At 44.1% G+C, this 23,884-nt stretch overlaps 1 protein-coding gene across 1 annotated transcript in view; it reads left to right on the top strand.

Moving 5' to 3' along the window:
* The window catches only part of LOC126482105 (carboxypeptidase B-like), a 28,741-nt gene extending 5,680 nt beyond the window's left edge, over positions 1–23,061 (top strand). The window contains 6 exon segments of the mRNA XM_050106081.1: positions 3,469–3,559; positions 12,972–13,117; positions 17,797–17,853; positions 17,977–18,061; positions 22,662–22,727; positions 22,940–23,061. Coding sequence (XP_049962038.1) covers positions 3,469–3,559; positions 12,972–13,117; positions 17,797–17,853; positions 17,977–18,061; positions 22,662–22,727; positions 22,940–23,061 — 567 coding nt within the window.
* The last annotated feature ends 823 nt before the right edge of the window (positions 23,062–23,884 follow it).

The raw sequence follows: 23,884 nt of genomic DNA, 5'->3' as shown, positions 1-23,884 counted from the left end.
ATTTTCCACCATTTTACAATTTAAGGCACCATTTTTACCTCCTGCTTTTATTTTTTATTATCTTCTTCTTCTATTTTAAAAATCTGTAGGCTGAAGAGTGCCGTACTAAGCTGCTGCAAGCCCGCCCTCTTTGGGAATCGAAAAAAAAAAAAAATTCAAATGGATATGGATTCGAGGATGGTCAAGGCCAATATTGTATCGCAGATAGTACCAACGTGGTATATAAAACTGAGTAAACGATAAAATAATAAAGTTCTCTGATTACGATGGAGATCTAACTTTGTTGGCGGGTAGTGACACTTAAGTGTGCCTGTCTCGAAGATACAGACATACTTATTAGCTACACTAAATGTACCTGACACAAAGTTCTTTAGTTGTAAATTATATTTACACGTGAAGAGGAATGAATCACTGATTAATATAGAGAGTGAGACCAGGACAGCACACATACGAAGAAGGTACTGTGTGCGAAACGCTTCTGCTTTTACAAAACGTGAAGGAACTGTATAGTACAGATACAAGATCTACTTTTTATCGACATATACCCACCCTCTTTCCCCACTGGGTGTGACTCAAGATGGGAAGTTTTCATCAACGACACCGCAGGCTGACACATTATCCTAGTGGGAGATTTTTATTGTGTTCTACGCTGAGAAGATTACATCCAAATTTTAATGACAGCGGAGAATTACAAGCACGCTAAGTATTTAGTTGAATTTACTTTTTTGAAAGTGATTAGTACTTGGCGACATGTGCACCCGGCGAAAATAGCTTACACCCAAATGGCCTCCACTTCAGCACTGATCTACTAGTCTCCACACACCCAAAGGGACTACAACTTGAAGGTCAAGAGATTTGTTCATCAGGGGTCATCGAGAATTTACAAGTACCTTGACGGCGGATTCTCAAACCAGCAGACCCACTGTCTCCTGAGGTCAGGGCTGTACGCTATAAAAGCTGCAACTTAGACGATTTCACCCAGTACCAAAATTCCAGGGAACAATTTCTCTTGCGGTGATAAAAATAAAAGGAAGCGTGAGTTCAATAAATTGTATTCCCGTTATTCCATTAGTTCTATAATGTCCAACCACATTAATGCCATCACCTGAATAAACACGTTTTTCAGCGAGGACTGCTGCTGGACGTGCATGGAAAAGGTCAGTGAGGTTCTGGAAGGCACCGACAGGTATGCAGGTATGTGCGGACACGCCGACTCCAGTGTCGTGGCCAGATAGTATAGGTTTCTCGGTGAAAGATCCATGGCGCGAACAGCTCGATCGAGATGTCCCAGAAAGGTCACAGTTCGTAGTAATAGACGGAAAGTCACCGACTAAAACAGAAGTAGTATCCGGCGTTTTGCAAGGAAGTGTTATAGGCCCTCTGTTGTTCCTGATCTATAGTAACGACATAGAAGACAATCTGATTAGCCGTCTTAGATTGTTTGTAGATGATGCTGTCATTTACCGTCTTGTAAAGTCATCCGATGATGAAAACGAATTACCAAATCATTTAGATAAGATATCTGTATGGTCGAAAAGTGGCAATTGACCCCGGATAAAGAAAAGTGTGAAGTTATTCACATGAGTACTGAAATAAATCCGCTAAATTTCTATAACGGGTCAAGTCGCACAAACCTGAAGGCTGTAAATTCAACTAAATACTTAGCGATTACAATTACAAATAACCTAAATTGGAAAGATCTCATAAACAATGTTGTGGATAGAGCAAACCAAAGATTGCGATTCATTGGCAAAATACTTGGTAGGTGCAACTGGCCTACTAAAGAGACTGCTTACACAACGCTTGTCCGTCCTATTCTGGAGTACTGCTGCGCGGTGTGGGATTTGCATCAGGTGGGACTGACTGATGACTTCGAAAAAGTATAGAGAAGGACGGCTCGTTTAGTATTATAGCGAAATAGGGGAGATAGTGCCGGAGACATGATACGTGATCTGGAGTGGCAATCATCAAAACAAAAGCTTTTTCGTTGCGACGGGGTCTTCTCATGAAATTTCAGTCATCTGCTTTCTCCTCCGATTGCGAAAACATTCTATTGGAACCCACCTACATAGGGAGAAATGATAATCACGATAAAATAAGAGAAATCAGGGCTCGCACTGAAAAATTTAAGTTCTCGTTTTTCAGGCGCGTAGTTCGAGAGTGGAACGCTAGAGAGACAGCTTGAAGGTGGTTCATTGAACCCTCTTCCAGGCACTTTGTTGTGAATAGCAGAGTAATCAAGTAGATGAAGGTGCGAGACGTTCCGCATACTGTCCGTCAGCGTACGAAGTGACGTTTTCTGCCAAAGGGGTGGCGCAGTGGCAGGCGCCTGTAAGTTCGTCACTCTGTAGCGTCGTTGACACAGGCTCCTATTCTAGACTTGTTCCTCGAGACACCTTCTACAACACCTCGAAATTTGTCACTACCTTTGCGGGACACCCTGTTTACCAAATATGCTCCAGGCGTCTCTGAGTTACGTTTCTGTGTGACACCTTTTCATCTACACCCTCAGTCATAGGCATGATAGGGTTGTCTTCCTGTCAAATAATTATTTCCACGAAGCAAGTGTGGCAAAGACGTTGCTTCAGGTTTTACCGAGGTATGCTGATACGTTGCTATCTTTGGCCCCCTACCCCTCCACCACGAATAGGGGTCTGTCACCACTGAGCCCAGTGACCCCCATAAAACTATGGATTAGATACTAACGTGAGGTCGTTGTCGAATTTATCTGCATGAGATGGCTGCTCATCCTCAAGTTCACCGCTGCGGGTATACTCCCACAGTATTTTTGCACAAATAATACAAATAATAAGTATATTAATTTTTTTTCAATAACTCAAGAAGTTCCTGACTTAATATTCTATGTCAGCTCCTTTTTATCCTCACCTGCACCTGTACGGGCAGTAGGTGTGTCTTACCTCACAGTATTTCTTTTTTCAGATAATATGTTGTAAGTGTAGTTTCCATTTAATTTTGATAACAATCAGTCTTTAATATAAAACTTAAAAAAAGGTGGTCTATAAAGCTTCTTCCTTAAATCTGTGGAGCAATTACAAGCCGCCATCACCAACCAACGCTTTAAAATTTGGTTGTAATGATGCTGTCGATATGTGGAAGCTCATAAAACCTAGTCGTCTGCACTTTTGCTGCAGCCGCGCGGGATTAGCCGAGCGGCAGCCGGCACGGTAGCTCAGCGTGTTCGGTCAGAGGGTTACGTGCCCTCTGTAAAAAAAAAAAAAAAAAAAAAAAAAAAAAAAAAAAAAAAAAAAAAAAAGTTCGAGTCCTCCCTCGGGCATGTGTGTGTGTGTTTGTCCTTAGGATAATTTAGGTTAAGTAGTGTGTAAGCTTAGGAACTGATGACCTTAGCAGTTAAGTCCCATAAGATTTCACACACATTTTTACACTTTTACTCAGGCGAAGACGCTCACAGTATATACCATTACTGGTATACAGTTTTGTTTTTCGCAGGACCGTATGTGGAGGAAGACCCGATCAACAACAACATCTCCTAATTGCCCTGGAGTGGACGGCAACAGGAACTTTGACTTCCACTGGAATGGCAAGGAAGCAGTTGTGTTTTATATACTAAACGTCGATTGCATTGTATTAGATTCGTACATATTGAACAATGACTTTACAGCGAACAGCTAAACAGTTTGGTCATACTGATCACAAAATTTCGCTACATTTTCCTTCTTCATTGTACGATCCAGAAAATATGCCTTGCCAGTATTCACATCATGTGTTGTGTCGCTCCACGCAGCCACTCTCAGATGTTTGAGGCCTGTGAATGCAGTCAGCTTCAAATGGCTGTGAGCACTATGGGACTTAACATCTAAGGTCATCAGTCCACTAGAACTTAGAACTATTTAAACCTAACTAACCTAAGGACATCACACACATCCATGCCCGAGGCAGGATTCGAGTCTGCGACGATAGCGGTCACGCGGTTCCAGACTGAAGCGCCTAGAACCGTTCGGTCACTCCTGCCGGCTCCAGTCAACTATCGCCTATTGTGTATCCAAGCGATATAGCTTTTTTTCGCCTATTCACGCATACCGTATTCGATTAATTAGGTAGAAAGTGGAAGCCATTCGAAAGCAGATCGCTGATCGACTGCTAACTTCTCTTAATTTCGTAACAATTTTCTAATGGCATGCCTCAGTCTACACAAATATGCTGGACAAAAAAGTCTCCGAAACATTACGAAAGTACTTCGCACAGGAGTTTCGGAAATGCATCTTGACAATAAATACAACTAACTGTAAATTATTCGTTCCTGATTGTTTTGTTTAAAGTCTACTTTCAAACTGCAATTATTTTGCAATCACTATTGAAGAAATTAAATTGGCAGGAATAGCTCTCAACATCCCTCCAGTAAAGAATTCTGACTCCAAGTCTACCTTTAGGAAAACAGCATTACCAAGCAGAAAAAGCCAGCGGTGGTACTTCGATAACTGAAAAATTAAATTCAATATCTCGTCCAGCGACAAGGAGAATACTTCAATAATAACAGCTAGAGATCCGCCCCGCCTTCGCAAGGGTAGCATTAAATATCTACGCCCCGACGGCGTGCCTTCACGTACAGACATAGAAACGTTCAAATGGTTCAAATGGCTCTGAGCACTATGGGACTCAACTGCTGAGGTCATTAGTCCCCTAGAACTTAGAACTAGTTAAACCTAACTAACTTTGCGGTTCCAGACTGCAGCGCCTTTAACCGCACGGCCACTTCGGCCGGCGAACATAGAAACGTGTCGGGGGACTTTAATCCATACGTATGTCCCACGTAAGCCCGGTACTCCTCACGCCCGAGATTCAAGTAATAACGAACTAACTAAAAAAGGGTAGATAATAATAATCTTAAAAAAAACATGTAGTTACTTGCACTTAATTTTCTGGTAAAGTGCAGTTTAGCCAAATTTCGAGACAGTGTTGCCACTTCACCAACAATTTAATTAGAAATGGTTAGCCAGTACACGAAGCGTACTGGTTTAATGTGGGAAACACTGTGCAATAAAAAAGTATTTATGTGTGTATGTATATGTGTTCCAAAGGCGCTCAGTCCGGAGCCGCGCGACTGCTACGGTCGCAGGTTCGAATCCTGCCTCGGGCATGGATGTGTGTGTGTCCTTAGGTTAGTTAGGTTTAAGTAGTTCTAAGTTCTAGGGGACTGATGACCATAGATGTTAAGTCCCATAGTGCTCAGAGCCTTACCGTCAAGCAACAATCGCTATGGGGGTAATAACCGCCTACCTATCACAGTTCAGGAGATACGGTGACGTAAGCATTGAGATGCGTGTAAAACTGCCGAATCATGCATGACGTTAAAAATATTACTTCCGTGCTACTGACTCTACTCGCAGTTAATCTTACAGTCAGTGTCCACATATGGCGCTAAATGCACGTGCAGAGATATGACATGGTAGCACACATAGTAGAGTTGTAACGTCATAAAATCTAAGATGCGTGAAAAAACATTGCATTGTACATGAAGTTTAAATTTATTACTTCTTTGACTTTAACTTAATCCGCAACTTATTTCTCAGACGGTATCCACATATACTGCTGAATGTATCTACAGAATTATATCAATGTACAAGTCGTTGTACAAGAGATATGACGTTATAAACGTGAAAATATGCCGTATTATGCATGAAATTTTAATAAATTTACCCCCTATTAGTAATACACATCTATAATCAGCAAGGAAATCCCTGACACCTGACAGCATTTTTGACAGCAAATGGCTGTAGGTAACAATAGCCGCCTATAGAGATATGAAAAGACGTTACCATTGAGACGTTTACAAAATCGCATTGTAGTCAGTCAAACCAGCTGCGCTCTGCGTACAGAAAGTCTCCGGGACCACGTTTATTTATTTGGATACTGCACTTATAGATTTGAACGTTATGCATATTTTCTTGTACGACTGTTTCATAATTTCATACGTATTTTCACGAATATATGGAAATGATTTTTTTTCGATTGTTCACTACAAACTCAATAGAAAACTGACGAAATAAATACCCGGCCAAAGCCACGTTTGCCAGCTAGATTATAATATTTATAAGTTCTGGTTAAGTTTCGCTGCTCTCTGGATTTACGGCGGCAGTTAGTTTGCTCTTTTCCCTCCAGATACGGCCTCCTCTCCTGCTGACGGACTTGTAACTCCTGTCGACGACAGATGATGTCTCTCCAAACGCCAATTAATTATGAAACACATAAAAATACGTATATTACACACTCATAATTACTTATAGATAATAAATTATGTACAGAAACCTTCTTCGTGAATCAAGCTATCTGTTAGTGAAAACAGTATCAAAATTGCTACAGTATTTCCTGAGACTGGTTCTAACATACAGACAGAAACTTTGGCGGTGGACTTTATAATATAGACAATAGAACCAGAAAGAGACTCCCCTCCTTTCCTCCATCCTTTTCCCTGGGCTCCCTCTTCCCCTCCCCCTTCCACCCTGCCTAACCTCTCCCTTCTACCCCTCCCCCCAAGTCCTTTTGTATTCCCTCCTCTGCCTTTCCCACTCCCTGTCACATCTGCCCAGCATCCCCCACCCTTCTTATGGGTCCTCATCCTCCATCGGGTCCTTTCCCTCCTCTGCCCCCCTCGTTTTTCCCTCTCCTTCCCCCCCTTTTAGTTTCCCATCATCTGTCCAATTTCCCACCACCTGCTCTCCGGCGTGGTATGTCATATTTGCCAACTTTTTAGTGCAGTGTTCAGGTGAATGTTCAGTGTTATTCGTCTTCCAAAGTGTTGTGAACAGAAACCATGTTGTCGCTGGGTGTGAATTTTTTGGTTTTTGTGAACAGAAACCAGACTGTCGCCATGTCTTTTAATTGTCTGTCTATTATTTTACCTGTCTGCTTCATATGTATCTTATTAGCATCATCATCCCTTTGTTCTATGATTTTTTCACCATATTACCATTTAAGTCTCCGATTTTATCGCCTGTTTTTATTATTTATTATCTTCATCTTTTTAAAACAAAGTCTGTAAGCTAAAGAGCGGCATACTAAGCTGCTGCCAGCCCGCCCCCTTCGGGGGGAATCGAAACTCAGTAAAGAAAAAAAAACCAGAAACAAACAGAATGACCTTGACCTTTTGGCCGCATGGTGTAGCCATTGGCTCCTGAAAATCATCAATCCTTCCAAGACCCAGGCAATCATCATAGGTCGTACCACTCGCTCCTTCCAGCTCCTGGATTTCTCCCTTACCATTTGCCACCGTCCTGTCCTGTCTGGCTCTCCCCAACCCTCACCTACCTTGGCCTCACCATTGACCGTCACCTCACCTGGATCCCTCCTCTCCGCTCAATCCAATCCAAAGCCCACAACTGCCTCCTCAAACTCCTCTCTGTCTGGACATGGGGGTTGCACCCCTCTACCATCCTCCACACCTACAAATCTTTAATCAGTCCCATCGTCTGTTGTGCCAGTCCCGCACGGATATCCGCCCCCCCCCCCCTGCCCCAAGTTCTGTAAGTCCCTCCAGATTCTCAAGTGCCATGCACTCCATCTTGTCTTCCGTATACGCCTCCCGTTCCCCACGCAGATCCTCTATGACCTCATTCCTTTCCCCCATCTGCTACTATTCCTCAAATATATCCGCATAATTTACACCTCACACTGCATTGATCCCCCTCACTCCCTGGTTGCTCCTCTCCTCTCAAATCCCCACCCTCTGCCACGCCTTCACTGTTGTGTCTCCCCTACCCTCCATCTCTACAACCTTTATCTCCTTTCCCAAGCTGGCTTCCGTCAACTCCCCCTCCTGGATGATGCCCTCTCTCACTCCATTTATCCCTCCTATCAAATCTGATCCTCACCCCCCCCCTCCTTTCCTCTGTCATTTCCCTGGGCTCCCTCTTACCCATAATGAACAACACGGGCCGATGACAAAAACTATACAAAACTCCATCTGAACAGGTCTCGAAAGGCCCATCGATGCCAAGGGACCACTCTGCCATCCTCAGCTGATAGGTGTCAGTGGATGCGGATGTAGAGGGGAATGCAGTTAGCAGAACGCTCTTCCGGCCGTTGTCAGTTTTCGAGACCGGGGCCACTACTTCTCAATCAAGTAGCTCCTCAGCTGGCTTCACCAGGGCTAAGAGCAGATGACACCTACCCACAACGTATGGCTTGTACATACACCATTTGATCAAAAGCATCTGGGCACTTATTACTATGCGTTAATGTAGGATGTGTCAAAGCTTCGCCTTTATGACGTTTTGAACTCGGCTGATAACACTTTCATTTAGGTGTCTGAATGTGTGTGAAGAACTGCCAGCTCATTATTACTGAAGAGTCGACGCCAGAGAAGACAGTGATGTTGCACACTTGGTTCAGGAGCGAAGTCATCGTTGTAGCTTATCCCAGAGGCGTTCCATTTGGTCCAGATCGGGGCTCTAGGCAGGCCAGCCCATGTTAGGAAGATTATTGTCCGCAGGTTATGCCCCACAGATGCCTCAGCACTGCATAATACTGTAAAAGGTGTTCATATCCTTCTGCATTTAGCGTTTTGTAAAGCGCAGTAAGAGGACTGCACACTAACCACGAAAAACACCCCCATGCCGTAACGCCTCCTCCATACTTCGCTCTTGGCACTACACATTTATGGCTGGTAAATTCTACAGGCATTGACCGGACCCCTATCCTTCCATTGGATTGACACAGGGTGTAGCCTGATTCGTCATTCGTTTCCAGTCGTCCAATGTCCACTGGCGTTGCCCTTTACACCGCATCAGGCGTCATTTTTGGCTACAGAAATGTGTGGCTTATGAGCAACTGCTCGACCACTGTATCCCATTGTTTTTCATTCCCTGCGCCTATTCGTGGTTCCAGCTGGATCGCTGTTGCACTACGGAACTCACTCGAGTGATCCCTTCTGCTGATTATATGCCATTTTGTACCCCCCACCTCCCAGAAACAGTCAACGGTCCCTTTTAGTCAGTACATGAGGTCTACCTTGTCTTGGTTTGGCTGTGGCTGTTCCTACGTCTTTCCATTCTGTAATCGCACCACCACAGTCGGTTTTGGCAGCTTTAGAATGATTGATGTGTTCCTGGCAGATCTGTTACTCGAGTGACATCCAATGACGTTCTAAGTCAGTGAGCCGACCAATCCATTCTGCTGTTACTGGTTCTCTACTGACAACTCAATACTCCCCGCCACCTTTTATACTGGCCGGTTCCCTTCTCGTGACATCTAGCGGTCAATTCCATATGGGTGTCCGGATACTTTTGATCGGATAGTGTACCCTGAAGAGAATGTAACACAACTGCATACTACCCCTTTTTTGCAGGGTTCTGGCAGGATTGTGTTGGCACTCCAATTTGTCCCGTAGGAGTCCATAACGAACAACAGTACAAACTTGTCAATATGAATGAAGTTCTCCGACAGCCATGTAACTGTTGATAGCAGATCTTCGAATGAAGCACTAGTGAAGCAGTTGAATTCACGACATACAGGGATATATGGCACTATATAACATTTTCATTTATTTGGAGAGATTGCCGAAACAGGTAGCCTTCAAAATAAAATAAATTAACATCTTAGTTACATGGCAGTTGGAGAATTTAATTGATATTGACAATTACTTAGCCACCCAATGTCCCCTGTCCGTGATGAAACAACATAGAACAGTACAAACCTCTCAGCATAATGGAGCGCCAAGTAAAAGTTTGGAAAAGAAACACGTGGCATTGAATCTGGATCAGTGACGTGTATTCTCTTTACCAGCGAGTGTAGTATTTGTCTGCTGCATGACGATCATGGTAGACGAGTGTGGAGACCGGAAGGTGCGAAGGTACGTCTCAAGCATGGAATCTGCATCTACATCTACAAACACCTCCGCAGCCCACTGTATGGTGTATGGTGGATTGTACCAGTGCTAGTCATTTCCTTTCCTGTTCCACTCGCATATGGCCCGAGGGAGAAACGACTGTCTATACGCATCTGTGCAAGCCGTAATTCTCTTATACGTACGTTGGAGGTAGCAGCATCATTCTGCAGCTAGTCACAAATGCCGGTTCTCTAAATTTTCTCAACAGTGTTTCGTGAAAAGAACGCCATCTTCCCTCCAGGTATTCAACGAGTGAGGTGGTGCATTGGTTGGTGCTCTGCACTGCCATTCTGGAGAACTAGGGGTCAGTTACCCATCCGGCAATCTAGATTTCCATAAATTGCTTAAGGCAAGTACCGGCATGGTTCGCCTGACTGGTCACGGCCAATTTTCTCCTGTTGTTGTTGTCGTGGTCTTCAGTCCTGAGACTGGTTTGATGCAGCTCGCCATGCTACTCTATCCTGCACAAGGTTCTTCATCTCCCAGTATCTACTGCAACCTACATCCTTCTGAATCTGTTTAGTGTATTCATCTCTTAGTCTCCCTCTATGATTTTTACCCTCCACGCTACCCTCCACTACTAAATTGGTGATCCTTTGATGCCTCAGAATATGCCCTACCAATCGATCTCTTCTTCTAGTCACGTTGTGCCACAAATTTCTCTTCTCTCCAATTTTATTCAATGCCCCCTCATTAGTTATGTGATCTACCCATCTAACCCTCAGCGTTCTTCTGAAGCACCACATTTCGAAAGCATCTATTCTCTTCTTGTCTGAACTGTTTATCGTCCACGTTTCACTTCCATACATGGCTACACTATTTGTATATGGTTTCAGCAACGACTTCCTGACGCTTAAATCTATACTCAATGTTAATAAATTTCTCTTCTTCACAAACGCTTTCCTTGCCATTGTCAGTCTACATTTTATATCCTCTCTACTTCGACCATCATCAGTTATTTTGCTCCCCAAATAGCAAAACTCATTTACTACTTTAAGCGTCTCATTTCCTAATCTAATTCCCGCAACATCACCCGACTTAATTCGACTAAATTCCATTATCCTCGTTTTGCTTTTGTTGATGTTCATCTTATATCCTCCTTTCAAGACACTGTCCATTCCGTTCAGCTGCTCTTCCAGGTCCTTTGCTGTCTCTGACAGAATTACAATGTCATCTACGAACCTCAAAGTTTATATTTCTTCTCCATGCTTTTTAATTCCTACTCCGAATTTTTCTTTTGTTTGCTTTACTGCTTCCTCAATAGACAGATTGAATAACATCGGGGAGAGGCTACAACCCTGTCTCACTCCCTTCTCAACCACTGCTTCCCTTTCATGCCCCTCGACTCTTATAACTGCCATCTGGTTTCTGTACAAATTGTAAATAGCCTTGCGCTCCCTGTATTTTACCCCTGCCACCTTCAGAATTTGAAAGAGAATATTCCACTCAACATTGTCAAAAGCTTTCTCTAAGTCTACAAGTGCTAGAAACGTAGGTTTGCCTTTCCTTAACCCATTTTTTAAGATAAGTCGTAGGGTCAGTATTGCTGCACGTATTCCAAATTGATCTTCCCCGAGGTCGGCCTCAACCAGTTTTTCCACTCGTCTGTAAAGAATTCGTGTTAGTATTTTGTAGCCGTGGCTTATTAAACTCATCGTTCGGTAATTTTCACACCTGTCAACACCTGCTTTCTTTGGGATTGGAATTATTATATTCTTCTTGAAGTCTGAGAGTTTTCTCCTATCCATCACTAATCCAAGCTTTTGCTCCGTCTTTCATGACCGCGATGTCGACTGGACGCTAAACGCTAATTTTCAAGCTTTTTTACAGAAATTCTCATTTGAGTTCATAGATGATTTCCCCAGTATTCGCATAATGATCGAAACTACCGGTAACAAAGCCAGCAGTATTCCTCTGAATTACTTCGATATATCGCTTTAATCCGACCTGGTGGGGATCCCAAACATTCGAGCGGTAATCATGAATGGCTCGCACTAATATTCAACACGCGGTCTCCCTTGTAAATGAGCTACACTTTCCTAAAACTGTCCCAATAAACTGAAGTCCACCATTCGCCTTCCCTACTACCGTAATTACGTACTTGTTCAATGTCATATCGCTTTACTACATTACGCACAGATATTTAATAGACGTGACTGTGTCAAGAGGCACACCACTGATACTCCATTCTAACATAACGGTATTGGTTTTCGTACTCATTGGGATTAACTGACATTTTTCTGCATTCAGAGCAAGCTGCTATTCATCACACCAAATAGAAAGTCTGCCTAAGCCATCCTGTATCCTCCTACAGTCATTCAGCGACAACATTTTCGCGTCACTCCTGATTATGCTCTTTGGTGAAAAGCTCGCCGTCCAGTGGAAGGTGCAAAATTCTACTACATAAGAAGTCTCCGAGCCAGTGACGTATCTGGGAACATATTCCGCGTGCGCTCTCATCAGGGAAGTGGGCTAGTCACGCTTTTCATCGGTGTCGTGTTTGGCTATCAGACACAAGTCTTCGCTGACGAAAGTAATGTGAGGTCTGGCTGTACATACTGGTATAGCATTCTGCAACATAGTGTCCAGCCATATATCAACATTCGGCGATGACTTCGCTTCTCATGGTGATCGTACCCCAGCATACATTCCCCACCTCGGGAACACCTTCCTGGAGAAGGTAGCAATCAACCGAATGGAACAGCGTGCAGTATATCTGACGTAACTGACTTTGTATGGGGCCAGATGAGGCTTGCAGTTCGTCACGACAGGAATCCTTATTCTTCAGTTTCATAAGATTTCCCGTTTCCTTTTTAGAGTAAGGACGCGTTCGTTGGCAACTATGCAGGTGGTGCAAACAATGTTCTTAATCAATTTCTGTCGATTGACCCGCCTCCTGATAGACTGTGGAGACGCATTTGGGTTGATCCAAGAACTGGCGCACATCACGGTACTCAAAAATGGTATGCAGAAACATATGCTTACTTTTCGGGCACTTATCCTCGTCAACAAGTGGAATGGACACGGCTGCAATTTTCGTCTTTACCAACGCACAAGACAACATGGAAGGCCTCGATCTCTCACCAGGTGTTGGGTGCCTTTTTTTCAGAGGTCGGCGCCGACAGCTATCCCTGTTCTGATGTTTACGCTGGTCCTCAGGCGTTCTCGGAGCCTGAGACGCAAGCTCTCAGAGACTACATCTTGGCCAACGCCGACCGCATCAAGCTTTACCTAACGTTCCATAGCTTCGGAGCCGTAAGTAACTAACACAGTATTATTTAGGTGTTGTTAATTGGGTTGATGCCTAGGTTCGTAGCTTTGTTTCTAGCTTTTTCCCATAATTTTAATCCACACAACAGATACACATAACAGAGACTTTAGTCATCAGTAATATAGTCTCCTTCACTATTTACAACAGTCTGCCAACGCTGGGGAACTTTTCGATTCCGCGACTGTGGAAACCACATGGTTTTGAGGTGAAGAACTCGTTGAGCCATGTTCGAAAGCATTTTCATACGGAAAGGAATTTCCTTGAGGGTTGTTCGATAGAGAACGGAAAAGATGAAAATGTGAGAACATAAGACCAGATGAATAAAGTGGGTGCGAAATGACTTCCCAAAATTGTTAGAACGTGGGTGTGCGTTATCATGAAGTAGCAACACTTCAGGCAGTCTTCCTGGTCGTTGTTCTTGGTTCGTGTCGGCAAGACATCTCAGAAGGTGCAGTGATGGTTACACCTCAGGGTAATTCGTAGCATATCACACCGTCGCTGTTCCACCGGATGCGCAACGTTACCATTCGTGGATGCACTCAAGTCTTTGTGCGTGCAGATGCTGCTTCATTTGGGCTCGCCCATTCCTATCTTCTCGTCACCAGTAACGACAGTGGATAGAAATGGTCGGTGTTGTTCACGAGTTAACTGATGACGGCAAGCAGAGACGCACGTATGTTTACCCGTTTTTTGTTATTTTGGCTTAGAAAAAAAATGTTCAAATGTGTGTGAAACCTTAAGGGACTTAACTGCAGGTCATCAGTCCCTAAGCTTACACACTACTTAACCTAAAATATCCTAAGGACAAACATACACACCCATGCCCGAGGACGGACTCGAACCTCCGCCGGGACCAGCCGCACAGTCCATGACTGCAGCGCCCCGAGACCGCTCGGCTAATCCCGCGCGGCTTTTGACTTAGACCATGCGGTACCCATACACCCAACTTTTAAATCTGCCCCACTGCATGCAAATGTCGCACGGAGGTGGAATGATCACAGTCCATTACATCTGCCAGTTCTCGACCACACTGATCTGGATCATTGTGGATTAATCATGCAATGAAGGCTTTCACGACCGGATGTTTCAACTGCCGAGAACTCTTCCGGCTTGTATGGCCGTGGTCCATGGAACTCTTCTATCCCTGACGTCTCGTCCAAAGCTGCGTTGGACATCTTCGGAGGTGCTCCTGGTTGTGCTGTCTTGCCGACTGACGAGTCGGACGTCGAAGAACGCCCAAAATACGGTGGAAAGTGGGCGTGGTCTGAATTTCACGTGATAACAGAGATAAACCTTGTCAAGGATAAAATATAACTATCCATCATAGTACGTCAAAGATAAAAACTTGTCATCGATACTGTAGCGTCACTGTCCATATATCGCTGAGTTTCATGGATTCTTCTTTTCTGTTAAAATTATCCCCATGTTTTTATATTTCGATGGCTTCTCTATATAGCTGTGGATAATAGTTCGTCATAGTACATAAAACTTCAGTTTCCGAAAATTTCACTACATGATCACCCGACTGAAGACCACTTTTCGCCATGGCTGACTTGTCTCTTTTCCCTAGTCGGCATTCCACTGCTGAACCTTTCTTTTACTTTCACCATTGCGTCTTCCAAGTACAGATTGAACAGAATGAGCGAAATACTATATACTAATCTTACACCCTTTTTAATCGGAACCCATCGATCTTGGTCTTCCACACTTATTATTCCCTCATGGCTCTTGTACACGTTATATTTTACCCGTCTCTCCCTATAGCTTAACCCCTATTTTCCTGAAAATTTGAAACATCTTTCACCATTTTTCGCTTTTTCCAGGCCGACAAGTCCTACGAACGTGTCTAGATTTTTCTTTAGCCTTGCTTCCATTATCAACCGCAACGTTGGAATTGCCTCTCCAGTGCTTTTACCTTTCCTAAAGTAAAACTGATCGTCATCTAACACATCATCAATTTTCGTTCCCATTCTTCTGTATATCATTCTTACTAGCAACTTGGATGCTTGAGCTGTTCAGCTGACTGTACGATAACTCTCGTACTTGTCAGAACTTGCACTCTTCGGAATTGTGTGGATGATATTTTTCCGAAAATCAGGTGGCATATCGCCAGACTAAGACATTCTACACACCAACGTGAATAGTCATTTTGTTGCCTCTTTCCTCAATGATTGCAGAAATTCTAATGGAATGTTATCGATCCCTTCTGCCTTATTTGATCGTAAGTCCTCCAAAGCTCTTTTAAATTCTGATCCTGATACTGGATCCCCTATGTCTTCTAAATCGACTCCTGTTTCTTCTTGTGTCACATCAGACAAATCCTCCACTTCATGGAGGCGCTCAATGAACCTATCCGCTCTCTCCCGTGCATTTAACAGTGGAACTCCTGTTGTACTCTTAGTGGTACCACCCTTGCTTTTCATTCCACCGAAGGTTGTTTTGACTTTCCTATATGCTGAGTCAGTTCTTCCGACAATCATTTCTCATTCGATTTCTTCACATTTCTGATGCAGCCATTCCGTCTTAGCTTCCCTGCACTTTCTGCTTATTTCATTCCTCAGCGACTTGTATTTCTGTATGCCTGAATTTTCCAGAACTTTTTTGTACTTCCTTCTTTCATCGATCAGCTGAAGTATTTCTTCTGTTGCCCATGGTTTCTTCGCAGATACCTTCGTTGTACTTAAGTTTTCCTTTCCAACTTCCGTGATTGTCATTTTTAGAGAGATCTACTTCTCTTCAGCTGTCCTGCCTACTGAGCTATTCCTTATTGCAGTATCTATAGTCTTAGAGAACTTCAAGCATATTTCTTCACTCCTTAGTATTTCCGTATCCCACTTCTTTGCGTATTGATTCTTCCTGACTAATCTCTTAAACTTCAGGTTGCTCTTCACCACTACTGCATTGTAGTCTGAGTTTGTATCTGCTCGTGGGTACGCCATACAATCGATAATCTGATTTATGACTCTCTGAGTGACCATGATGCAATGTAACTGAAACCTTCCCGTATCTCCCGGCCTTTTAAATGTATACCTTCACCTCTTGTGATTCTTGAACAGAGTATTACAGAACAGAGTATTACAGAACTCAATTAGTCTTTCTTCTTTCTCGCCGTCCCCGGTGGCCGAGCGGTTCTAGGCGCTTCAGTCTGGAACCGCGCGACCACTACGGTCGCAGGTTCGAATCCTGCCTCGGGCATGGATGTGTGTGATGTCCATAGCTTAGTTAGGTTTAAGTAGTTCTAAGTTGTTCTGACGACCTCAGATGTTAAGTCCCATAGTGCTCAGAATCATTTGAACCATTTCTCCTTTCTCATTCATATTACTGAGCCCACATTCTCCCGTAACCCATTGTTCTACTTTTTCCCTTACAACCGCATTCCAGTTCCCCATGTCTATTAGATTTTCCTCTCCCTTTACTTACTGCACTTACGGTTCATTATCGTCATACACTTCTGTCATCTACTTCTGCTTTTACAATCGCATTCCAGTCCCCCACGTCTATTAGATTTTCTTCTCCCTTTAGTTACTGAATTACCCGTTCATTATCCTCATATACTTACTTTATCTCTCATCTTCAGCTTGCGACTTCGGCATATATACCTGAATTATCGTTGTCGGTGTTGGTTTGCTGTCGATTCTGATGAGAGCAAACCTATCAATGAATTATTCACAGTAACACACTTTCTACCCTACCTTCCTATACACAACGAATTGTACTCACGTTGTACCATTTACTGCTGCTGCTGATATTAACCTATACTCATCTGACCAGAAATCCTTATCTTCTTTCCTTTTCACACCACTGACCCACACTATACCTAGTTTGAGGCTTTTCATTTCCCTTTTCAGATTTTGTATCTTCCCTATCACGTTCAAACTTCTGACGTTCAACACCCCAACTGACAGAACGTTATCCTTTCGTTGGTTATTTAATCTTTTTGTCATGGTCACTTTCTCCGTGGCAGTTCCCTCCCAGTGATCCGAATGGGGGACTATTCCAGATTCTTTCACGAATGGAGAGGTCATCCTGACACTTTTTCAATTACAGGTCATATGTTCTTGGACACACATGACATGTTCTTAATGCAATGGTTTCCATTTCCTTCTGCATCCTAATGTTGTGAACATTCTTCCGCCTTTAGGGTCAGTTTCCCACCCCAAGGGTGAGAGAGTGCCCTGAACCCCTGTCCCCTCCTCCGCCCTCTTTGACAAGACCGTTGGCAGAATGAGGCTGACTTCTTACACCGGAAGCCTTCGCCCGCCAGTGCTGATTGTTATTCAAAATTTAAGCGGTGACGGGTTTCGAACCGGATCAAAGCACGTTTTATTACTGATCAAAGACGCTATTCGTAGACCGCGGGTGCACACTTGGATTTTCATATTAACCCCCCAAAAAACTAAAAACTTGAACGGAAGTGATAAGTACCTTCATTCATGAAGTGATTTTTTTTCTCACTGTCGGCTATTTTTTTTCTTTTTGTTTAGTAATTTCAGATCACAATTCACTTTACTTTTATCAGTGTCATTTTAGATGTGATTGTCGATAATGTGTGCTGAGTACAAATATATTGCTGAACGATTTTCATTTCAAAGCCGTGTCATGTTATAGTACCAGTTCATAAATTCAGTATGATGTGAATAACACGTCTGTAATCTCTTTCCAGTGCATACTCTACCCGTGGGGTTACACTAGCGAACTGCCTGACGACTGGGAAACTTTGGTAAGCCCTCTTTTGTACTTGCCGTTCTCCTTAAATCATCGACTATCTTCATTGTGTAGTACTATGAGTCTGAGCGAGAAAGCGTTCAATGTTGCTAATGACTCTGTTTCCGTACCGCCACAGGACGCCTTGGCCCAACAAGCAAACGCCGCCCAGGAAGCAGCGGGGGGTCCTAGTTATTAGATCGGCAGCTCTACAAACGTGTTGTGTAAGTACTCCTCTCGTGTCCACTTGCTCTCATGAAACGGGAGGTGTAAGTGGATAAATGATCTTTCGTTGTAAGTCCCCTGCAGAAATATCAAGCGATGCTGCCTTTATAGGCGTCCATAATTACAGAAGTGTTGCCGGTGTTGGATTTTGTGCATGAACTGACCTGTCCATTATGTCCCAAAGATGTTAGATGGCATTCACGTCGAGCGATTTAGGTGGCCAGATTATTCGCTCGAACTGTCCAGAATGTCATGTTATAGTACCAGTTCATAAATTCAGTAGAGCTTCTGTTAAGTTTGGAAGGTAGGAGACGAGGTACTGGCAGAAGTAACGCTGTGAGGCCGGGGCGTGAGTCGTGCTTGGGTAGCTCAGTTGGTGGAGCATTTGCCCGCGAAAGGCAAAGGTCCCGAGTTCGAGTCTCGGTCCGGCACACAGAAAGTTTCATATCAGCGCACACTCCGCTGCAGAGTGAAAATTTCATTCTGGAAACATCCCCCAGGCTGTGACTAAGCCATGTCTCCACAATATCCTTTCTTTCAGTAGTGCTAGTTCCGCAAGGTTCGGAGAAGAGCTTCTGTTAAGTTTGGAAGGTAGGAGACGAGGTACTGGCAGAAGTAAAGCTGTGAGGACGGGGTGTGAGTCGTGCTTCGGTAGCTCAGTTGGTAGAGCATTTGCCCGCGAAAGACAAAGGTCCCGAGTTCGAGTCTCGGTCCGGCACACAGTTTTAATCTGCCAGAAAGTTTCATATCAGCGCACACTCCGCTGCAGAGTGAAAATCTCATTCTGTCCAGAACGTTCATCAAATCAATCGTAAACAACTGTGAAACGGTGACATGGTGCATTGTCAGCCATAAAAATTCCATCGTTGTTTGGGAACAATCCACATGCACAGCTCACTCCATTATGGAGCCACCACCAGCTTGCACAGTGTCTTGGTGGCGACTTGGGTCCATGGTTTCGTGGGTTCTGCCCCACTCAGGAAAACTACCATCACTTCTTACCACTTCAAATCGAGACTCATTTGACCAGGCCACGGTTTTCCGTCGTCTACGGTCCAACCGATATGGTCACGAGCCCAGGACAGGCGTTCATGAGATGTCGTGCTGTTAGCAAAGGCACTCAAGTCGGTTGTCTGCTGCCATAGCTCATTAACGCCACAATCCTAACTGATACGCTCGACGTACATCGACATTAATTTTTGCGGCTATTTCACGCTGTGTTGCTTGTTTCTTGGCACTGAAGACACTACGAAACCGCCGCTGCTTTTGGTCGTTAGCTGGAGGCCGTCGACAACTGCTCTGTTGGTAATGAGAAGTAATGCCTGGATTATGTTATCCTCGACTCTGTGAATCTTGACACTGTGAATGTCATAATATTGAATTCCTTAATAATTTCCGCAATGGAATGTTCCTTCCGTCTAGCTCCAACTACCCTTCCGCGTTCGAAGTCTGTTAATTCCCGTCGTGCGGTCACAATCCCGTCGCAACAGTATCACGTGACTCAGCTGAGTACAAGTGACAGCTCGGCCAAAGCACTGCCCGTTTATACGTTGCGTACCCGATACCACCGTTTTGTGTGTACCTGCATATCGCTGCCCCATAGCTTCTGCCGCCACAATGTATTGTCTATATAGTGGGTCATTGGTTGGAGTTGGGTGGATAGTTTTGCCATTCCCCGCTCAAGATGACGAAATCTAGCTTGATTCCCTGGCCGTTATTTCAAATCGTCGTTGAAGCTATGCGGTGATGGATACATACAAAGTCTTCTGCGATCTGGAAATCCCCACCATTTCGGGCTACACAACTTGAAGGCAAGGACTCGGTCGCCCCAGTCGGCATGAACACCGGGAACGGTTACATCTCCAACTTCTGTTAGGTTGGCATTGTAGTTCGTCGACCGAATCTTTAAGTAGGACGGAGAGCAGATCTCCGCACCATTCCGTTGCAGTTACTAAAGGCGTCGACATCGCGAGTTTCATCGTGCAGCAGTTACCGCCATTATATGACAAGTGTTGTCTTCCATATACTCGGAAGTAGCATTGTGCTAACCATCCGCGAGTTGCTCGTATAATATTTATAGCTACGAAGCATCCTGCAACTTTGCTGTCGTTACATTTCTATCGCGAGATACCGGCACTGCAAATCGACATTTAGCGTGGTAAGCTCTATAGTCTGATCCCTGTTATTGTGACTGTTCTTGATTCATGGCTAGCTTCTTTGTTGTAGTGGCTTAGACTGGTCTTCATACAGAAGACGTTATTGTTTCTGTGAACTTTTGTTATTTTGACTGGTCCTACGTCAAGTCTACTGCTCGACTCGCGGCTGCTTTGTTATTTAGGAAACTTGTGAAGGGGCTGTCTCTTATTTATGTGTCAATTTCTGAATAGATACACGGCCAGACAATAGCTAACTTCCCCGCTATCCCTGTAATCAATTCTTTACGAAGTGACGAAACACTGTATTAAGAAACGAAGTCCGATGATGCGACAGAAGATAGCCATGGGAGCGATCTTATAGGGAACAATGGTAGTTGGTACATTTACTTCAGAGTCTTAAGACGATATATGACAGAGGCCGCAGCCATAACTGCAGCTATCCGCCCAACCAACCCATTCGCTGCAACTGACACGAACTGCCTGGGAAGGCGCCACAGCAGCCAGCCTTGGAATTCTGTTCATCGGGTTGCCTGTTTACAGGTGCGAAGCAATTCGATGCAACAGTACGGATCGGATGATTAGTCTTCGTGTACTGACATACCTACTTCCTAACGCAAATACCCCACGGTGTGTATTACGAATCGAATCTGAGAGAGATGCTCTATTCACTGATGCGAGTTATTTTTCTATGTGCCTTGTAGTTTTCGTGCAGTAGCCTTCTAAAACCTTGGAGGTAATTACGAATAACTCTGTATGTTATAGAGACAAGCAAAGAGCAGAGGGAGAATGGATGAAGAAACATTTGTCAGCTTAGAATTACTTTGATTTATACTACTTGTATTTTCACAAAAATGATACGAAAGTTGCGTTTGTGCAACTGACTCCTTCTAGAGAGTTAACGAAAAAAGAGTCGGGCCAATCGAATGTACACAGACAGAAGAAAAGTCGCAACAACGAGAAAGAGTTGTGCGACATAAAGGGAAGTCGGTAGACGTGTTTCTGCACCTGAAAGATGATGTCTGTTAAATTTCGTGCCAGTGGCGTAAGATTGACGCTTGTAGTGCCACTATGAGGATGCAAATCAGCTTCGCTTTCGCTCACGCTGTAATGGTCGTGAACGTCAGTTAGCTTTGTGACTAGACATGGAGAGCTAATGCTAGTCAGGAATGCCTTTAAGGCAACAAGACGCCATTATGAACAACTCAATGTGTTTGAACGAGGTCGTCTAATAGGGCTACAGGAAGCCGGATGTTCCTTCTGCGACATTTCAGGAAGACTTGGCAGGAATGTACCCACCATATCTGATTTCTGACAACGGTGGTCACGAGAGTGGTCGGTAGCAAGAAGACCGGGCCCTGAAAGGCCACGTGGCACTATTGAGGGAGAAGACCACTGCGTTAGGTGTATGGCTCTGGCGCATCGTACAGTGTCTGCAGCAGCAGCAGCAGTGTCAGTAGCAGTCGGCTCCACAGTGACACAACAAGCTATTACAAATCGGTTACTTCAAGGACTGCTTCGAGCCAGACGCCCTGTTGCGTGCTTTCCACTGACCCCAAACCAGCGCCATTTGCGTCTTCAGTGATGTCAGACGAGAGCTCACTTGAGAGCAGGGTGGGGGTTTGTTGTGTTTTCTGATGGAAGTCGATCCTGCCTCCGTGCCAGTATGGCCGTGTGTTGGTTAGAAGGAAGCCAGTTGAGGGCATGCAGCCAACCCGTCTGCGTGCGAGACACGTTTGACCTACACCTACACCTGGTCTGGGGTGCGATTTCGTACGACAGTAGGAGTATTCTTGTGGTTATCCCATGCACCCTCAGTGCAAATTTGTACGTCAGGCTGATGGTTCGACCTGTTGCGCTGGCATTCGTGAGCATTATTCTAGGGGGTCTTTTCCAACAGGATAACTGTCGCCCTCATACCGCTGTTGTAACTGATCATGTTCTACAGAGTGTCGACGTGTTAACTTGTCCTGCTTGATCACCAGATCTGTTTCCAACCGAGCATATATGAGAGATCGTCGGACTACAACTCCACAACCAGCATTAATCGCCTCCATATTGACCGACGACGTGCAGCAGGCATGGAACTGCGTCTCGAAAACTGACATCCGGCACCTGTACAACACACTGCATGCACGCTTGCATTCAGCGTTCTGATGGTCACACCGGTTATTAATGAACCAGCATTTCACATTTGCAATGGCTTATCTTGCAATGTTAATCACATAAATATGTTGCCTAGACAAATTAGTGTACATTAATTATCTTTTGGAGTTGGGACTTGTTTCCCCGTCAGTGTATTACTTTCTACTGAAATGCGTCGGTCGCCAGGTTGTTATACTCTGTTGTATTCAGACTGTAAAATTTCGTCGGTTCTTTCGTGGATGCACATTGGTCCACATTTGTTTCCATACTGAATGACACTAACGTCAGGATGTTTTTACAGACGCAGCTGCCGGCGGCAGTGATGACTGGAGCAAGGGCGTTGGTGGAGTAGCCCTCTCCTACACCAATGAACTTCCCGAGGCCGGCCGCGGTGGTCTCGCGGTTCTAGGCGCGCAGTCCGGAACCGTGCGACTGCTACGGTCGCAGGTTCGAATCCTGCCTCGGGCATGGATGTGTGTGCTGTCCTTAGGTTAGTTAGGTTTAAGTAGTTCTAAGTTCTAGGGGACTGATGACCACAGCAGTTGAGTCCCATAGTGCTCAGAGCCATTTGAACCATTTTTGAACTTCCCGATGGCGGCTCGTACGGTTTCGATCCTCCAGCGTCAGACATCCTCAAATTGGTGACGCCATTCTTCGAAGCCGTGCGCGTCTATGGGCAATATATTGCTGATAACTACTGATAAAAAGAATCACTACTGAGTGATCATTTGTTTATGATATATGTATTACTGGAATAAACAAAGATTGCTTTATAAATTTGTGATTATCAGTGCAATTCTGAGTAGTAAATCGTTTGTAAACTTCATCTTCTCTCCTCAAATGTAATATACATTACCAGCAATGATGATGATGATGATGATGATGCTGATATTTGGTTTGTGGGGCGCTCAACTGCGCGGTTTCATACAGATATTAAACGATGTATGAAAACATTATCCTTGCCACAAAACAATTCGTTAATTTTCTTTTTAGCGGCGTCTTTGGTTTATAGCTCATTTAATTTACATATAACTTATATACAAGAAAAGAAAAGAAAGAAAAAATAATATGATTCAATACAAATACCAGGATCGATTAAGATTGGGGCTGCGACTGCGAAACCAGTCGTCGGGGCGGCGAAATATATGAGTAAAATAGAACAGAAGTAATAAGATGTAGATGTGGAACTTCTATTTCAAAAACATTCATTGTGTCAGAGAAATGATGTCTACCGAAATAAATTACGTGACGGTAAATATTGTCTTTGAAGAAACTGGCTGACGCAGTTTTCCATTTTACCTATTACTTTCGTTGTTGATTAATTTTGTTTTCATGAAGTAAAATGACATGAGGCGAAATTGCCTTGCACAGAAAATATAGCACTCTAGAGTGATTAATTTAGGTATTATCTGTGTCGAACGTCACACGGCAGCTAGCGGTCGCAGACATAAGATTAACAATGATCCAGCTGAAAAGTTACGTAGGTAGTTAAACCAACCAGTTCGAGTTACAGACTGTAAGCAA

Source organism: Schistocerca serialis, chromosome 5, assembly GCF_023864345.2.
Source record: "Schistocerca serialis cubense isolate TAMUIC-IGC-003099 chromosome 5, iqSchSeri2.2, whole genome shotgun sequence".
NCBI lineage: Eukaryota > Metazoa > Arthropoda > Insecta > Orthoptera > Acrididae > Schistocerca > Schistocerca serialis.
The sequence above is the reverse complement of the archived record's forward strand: the minus strand, read 5'-3'. Positions and strand labels throughout refer to the sequence as shown.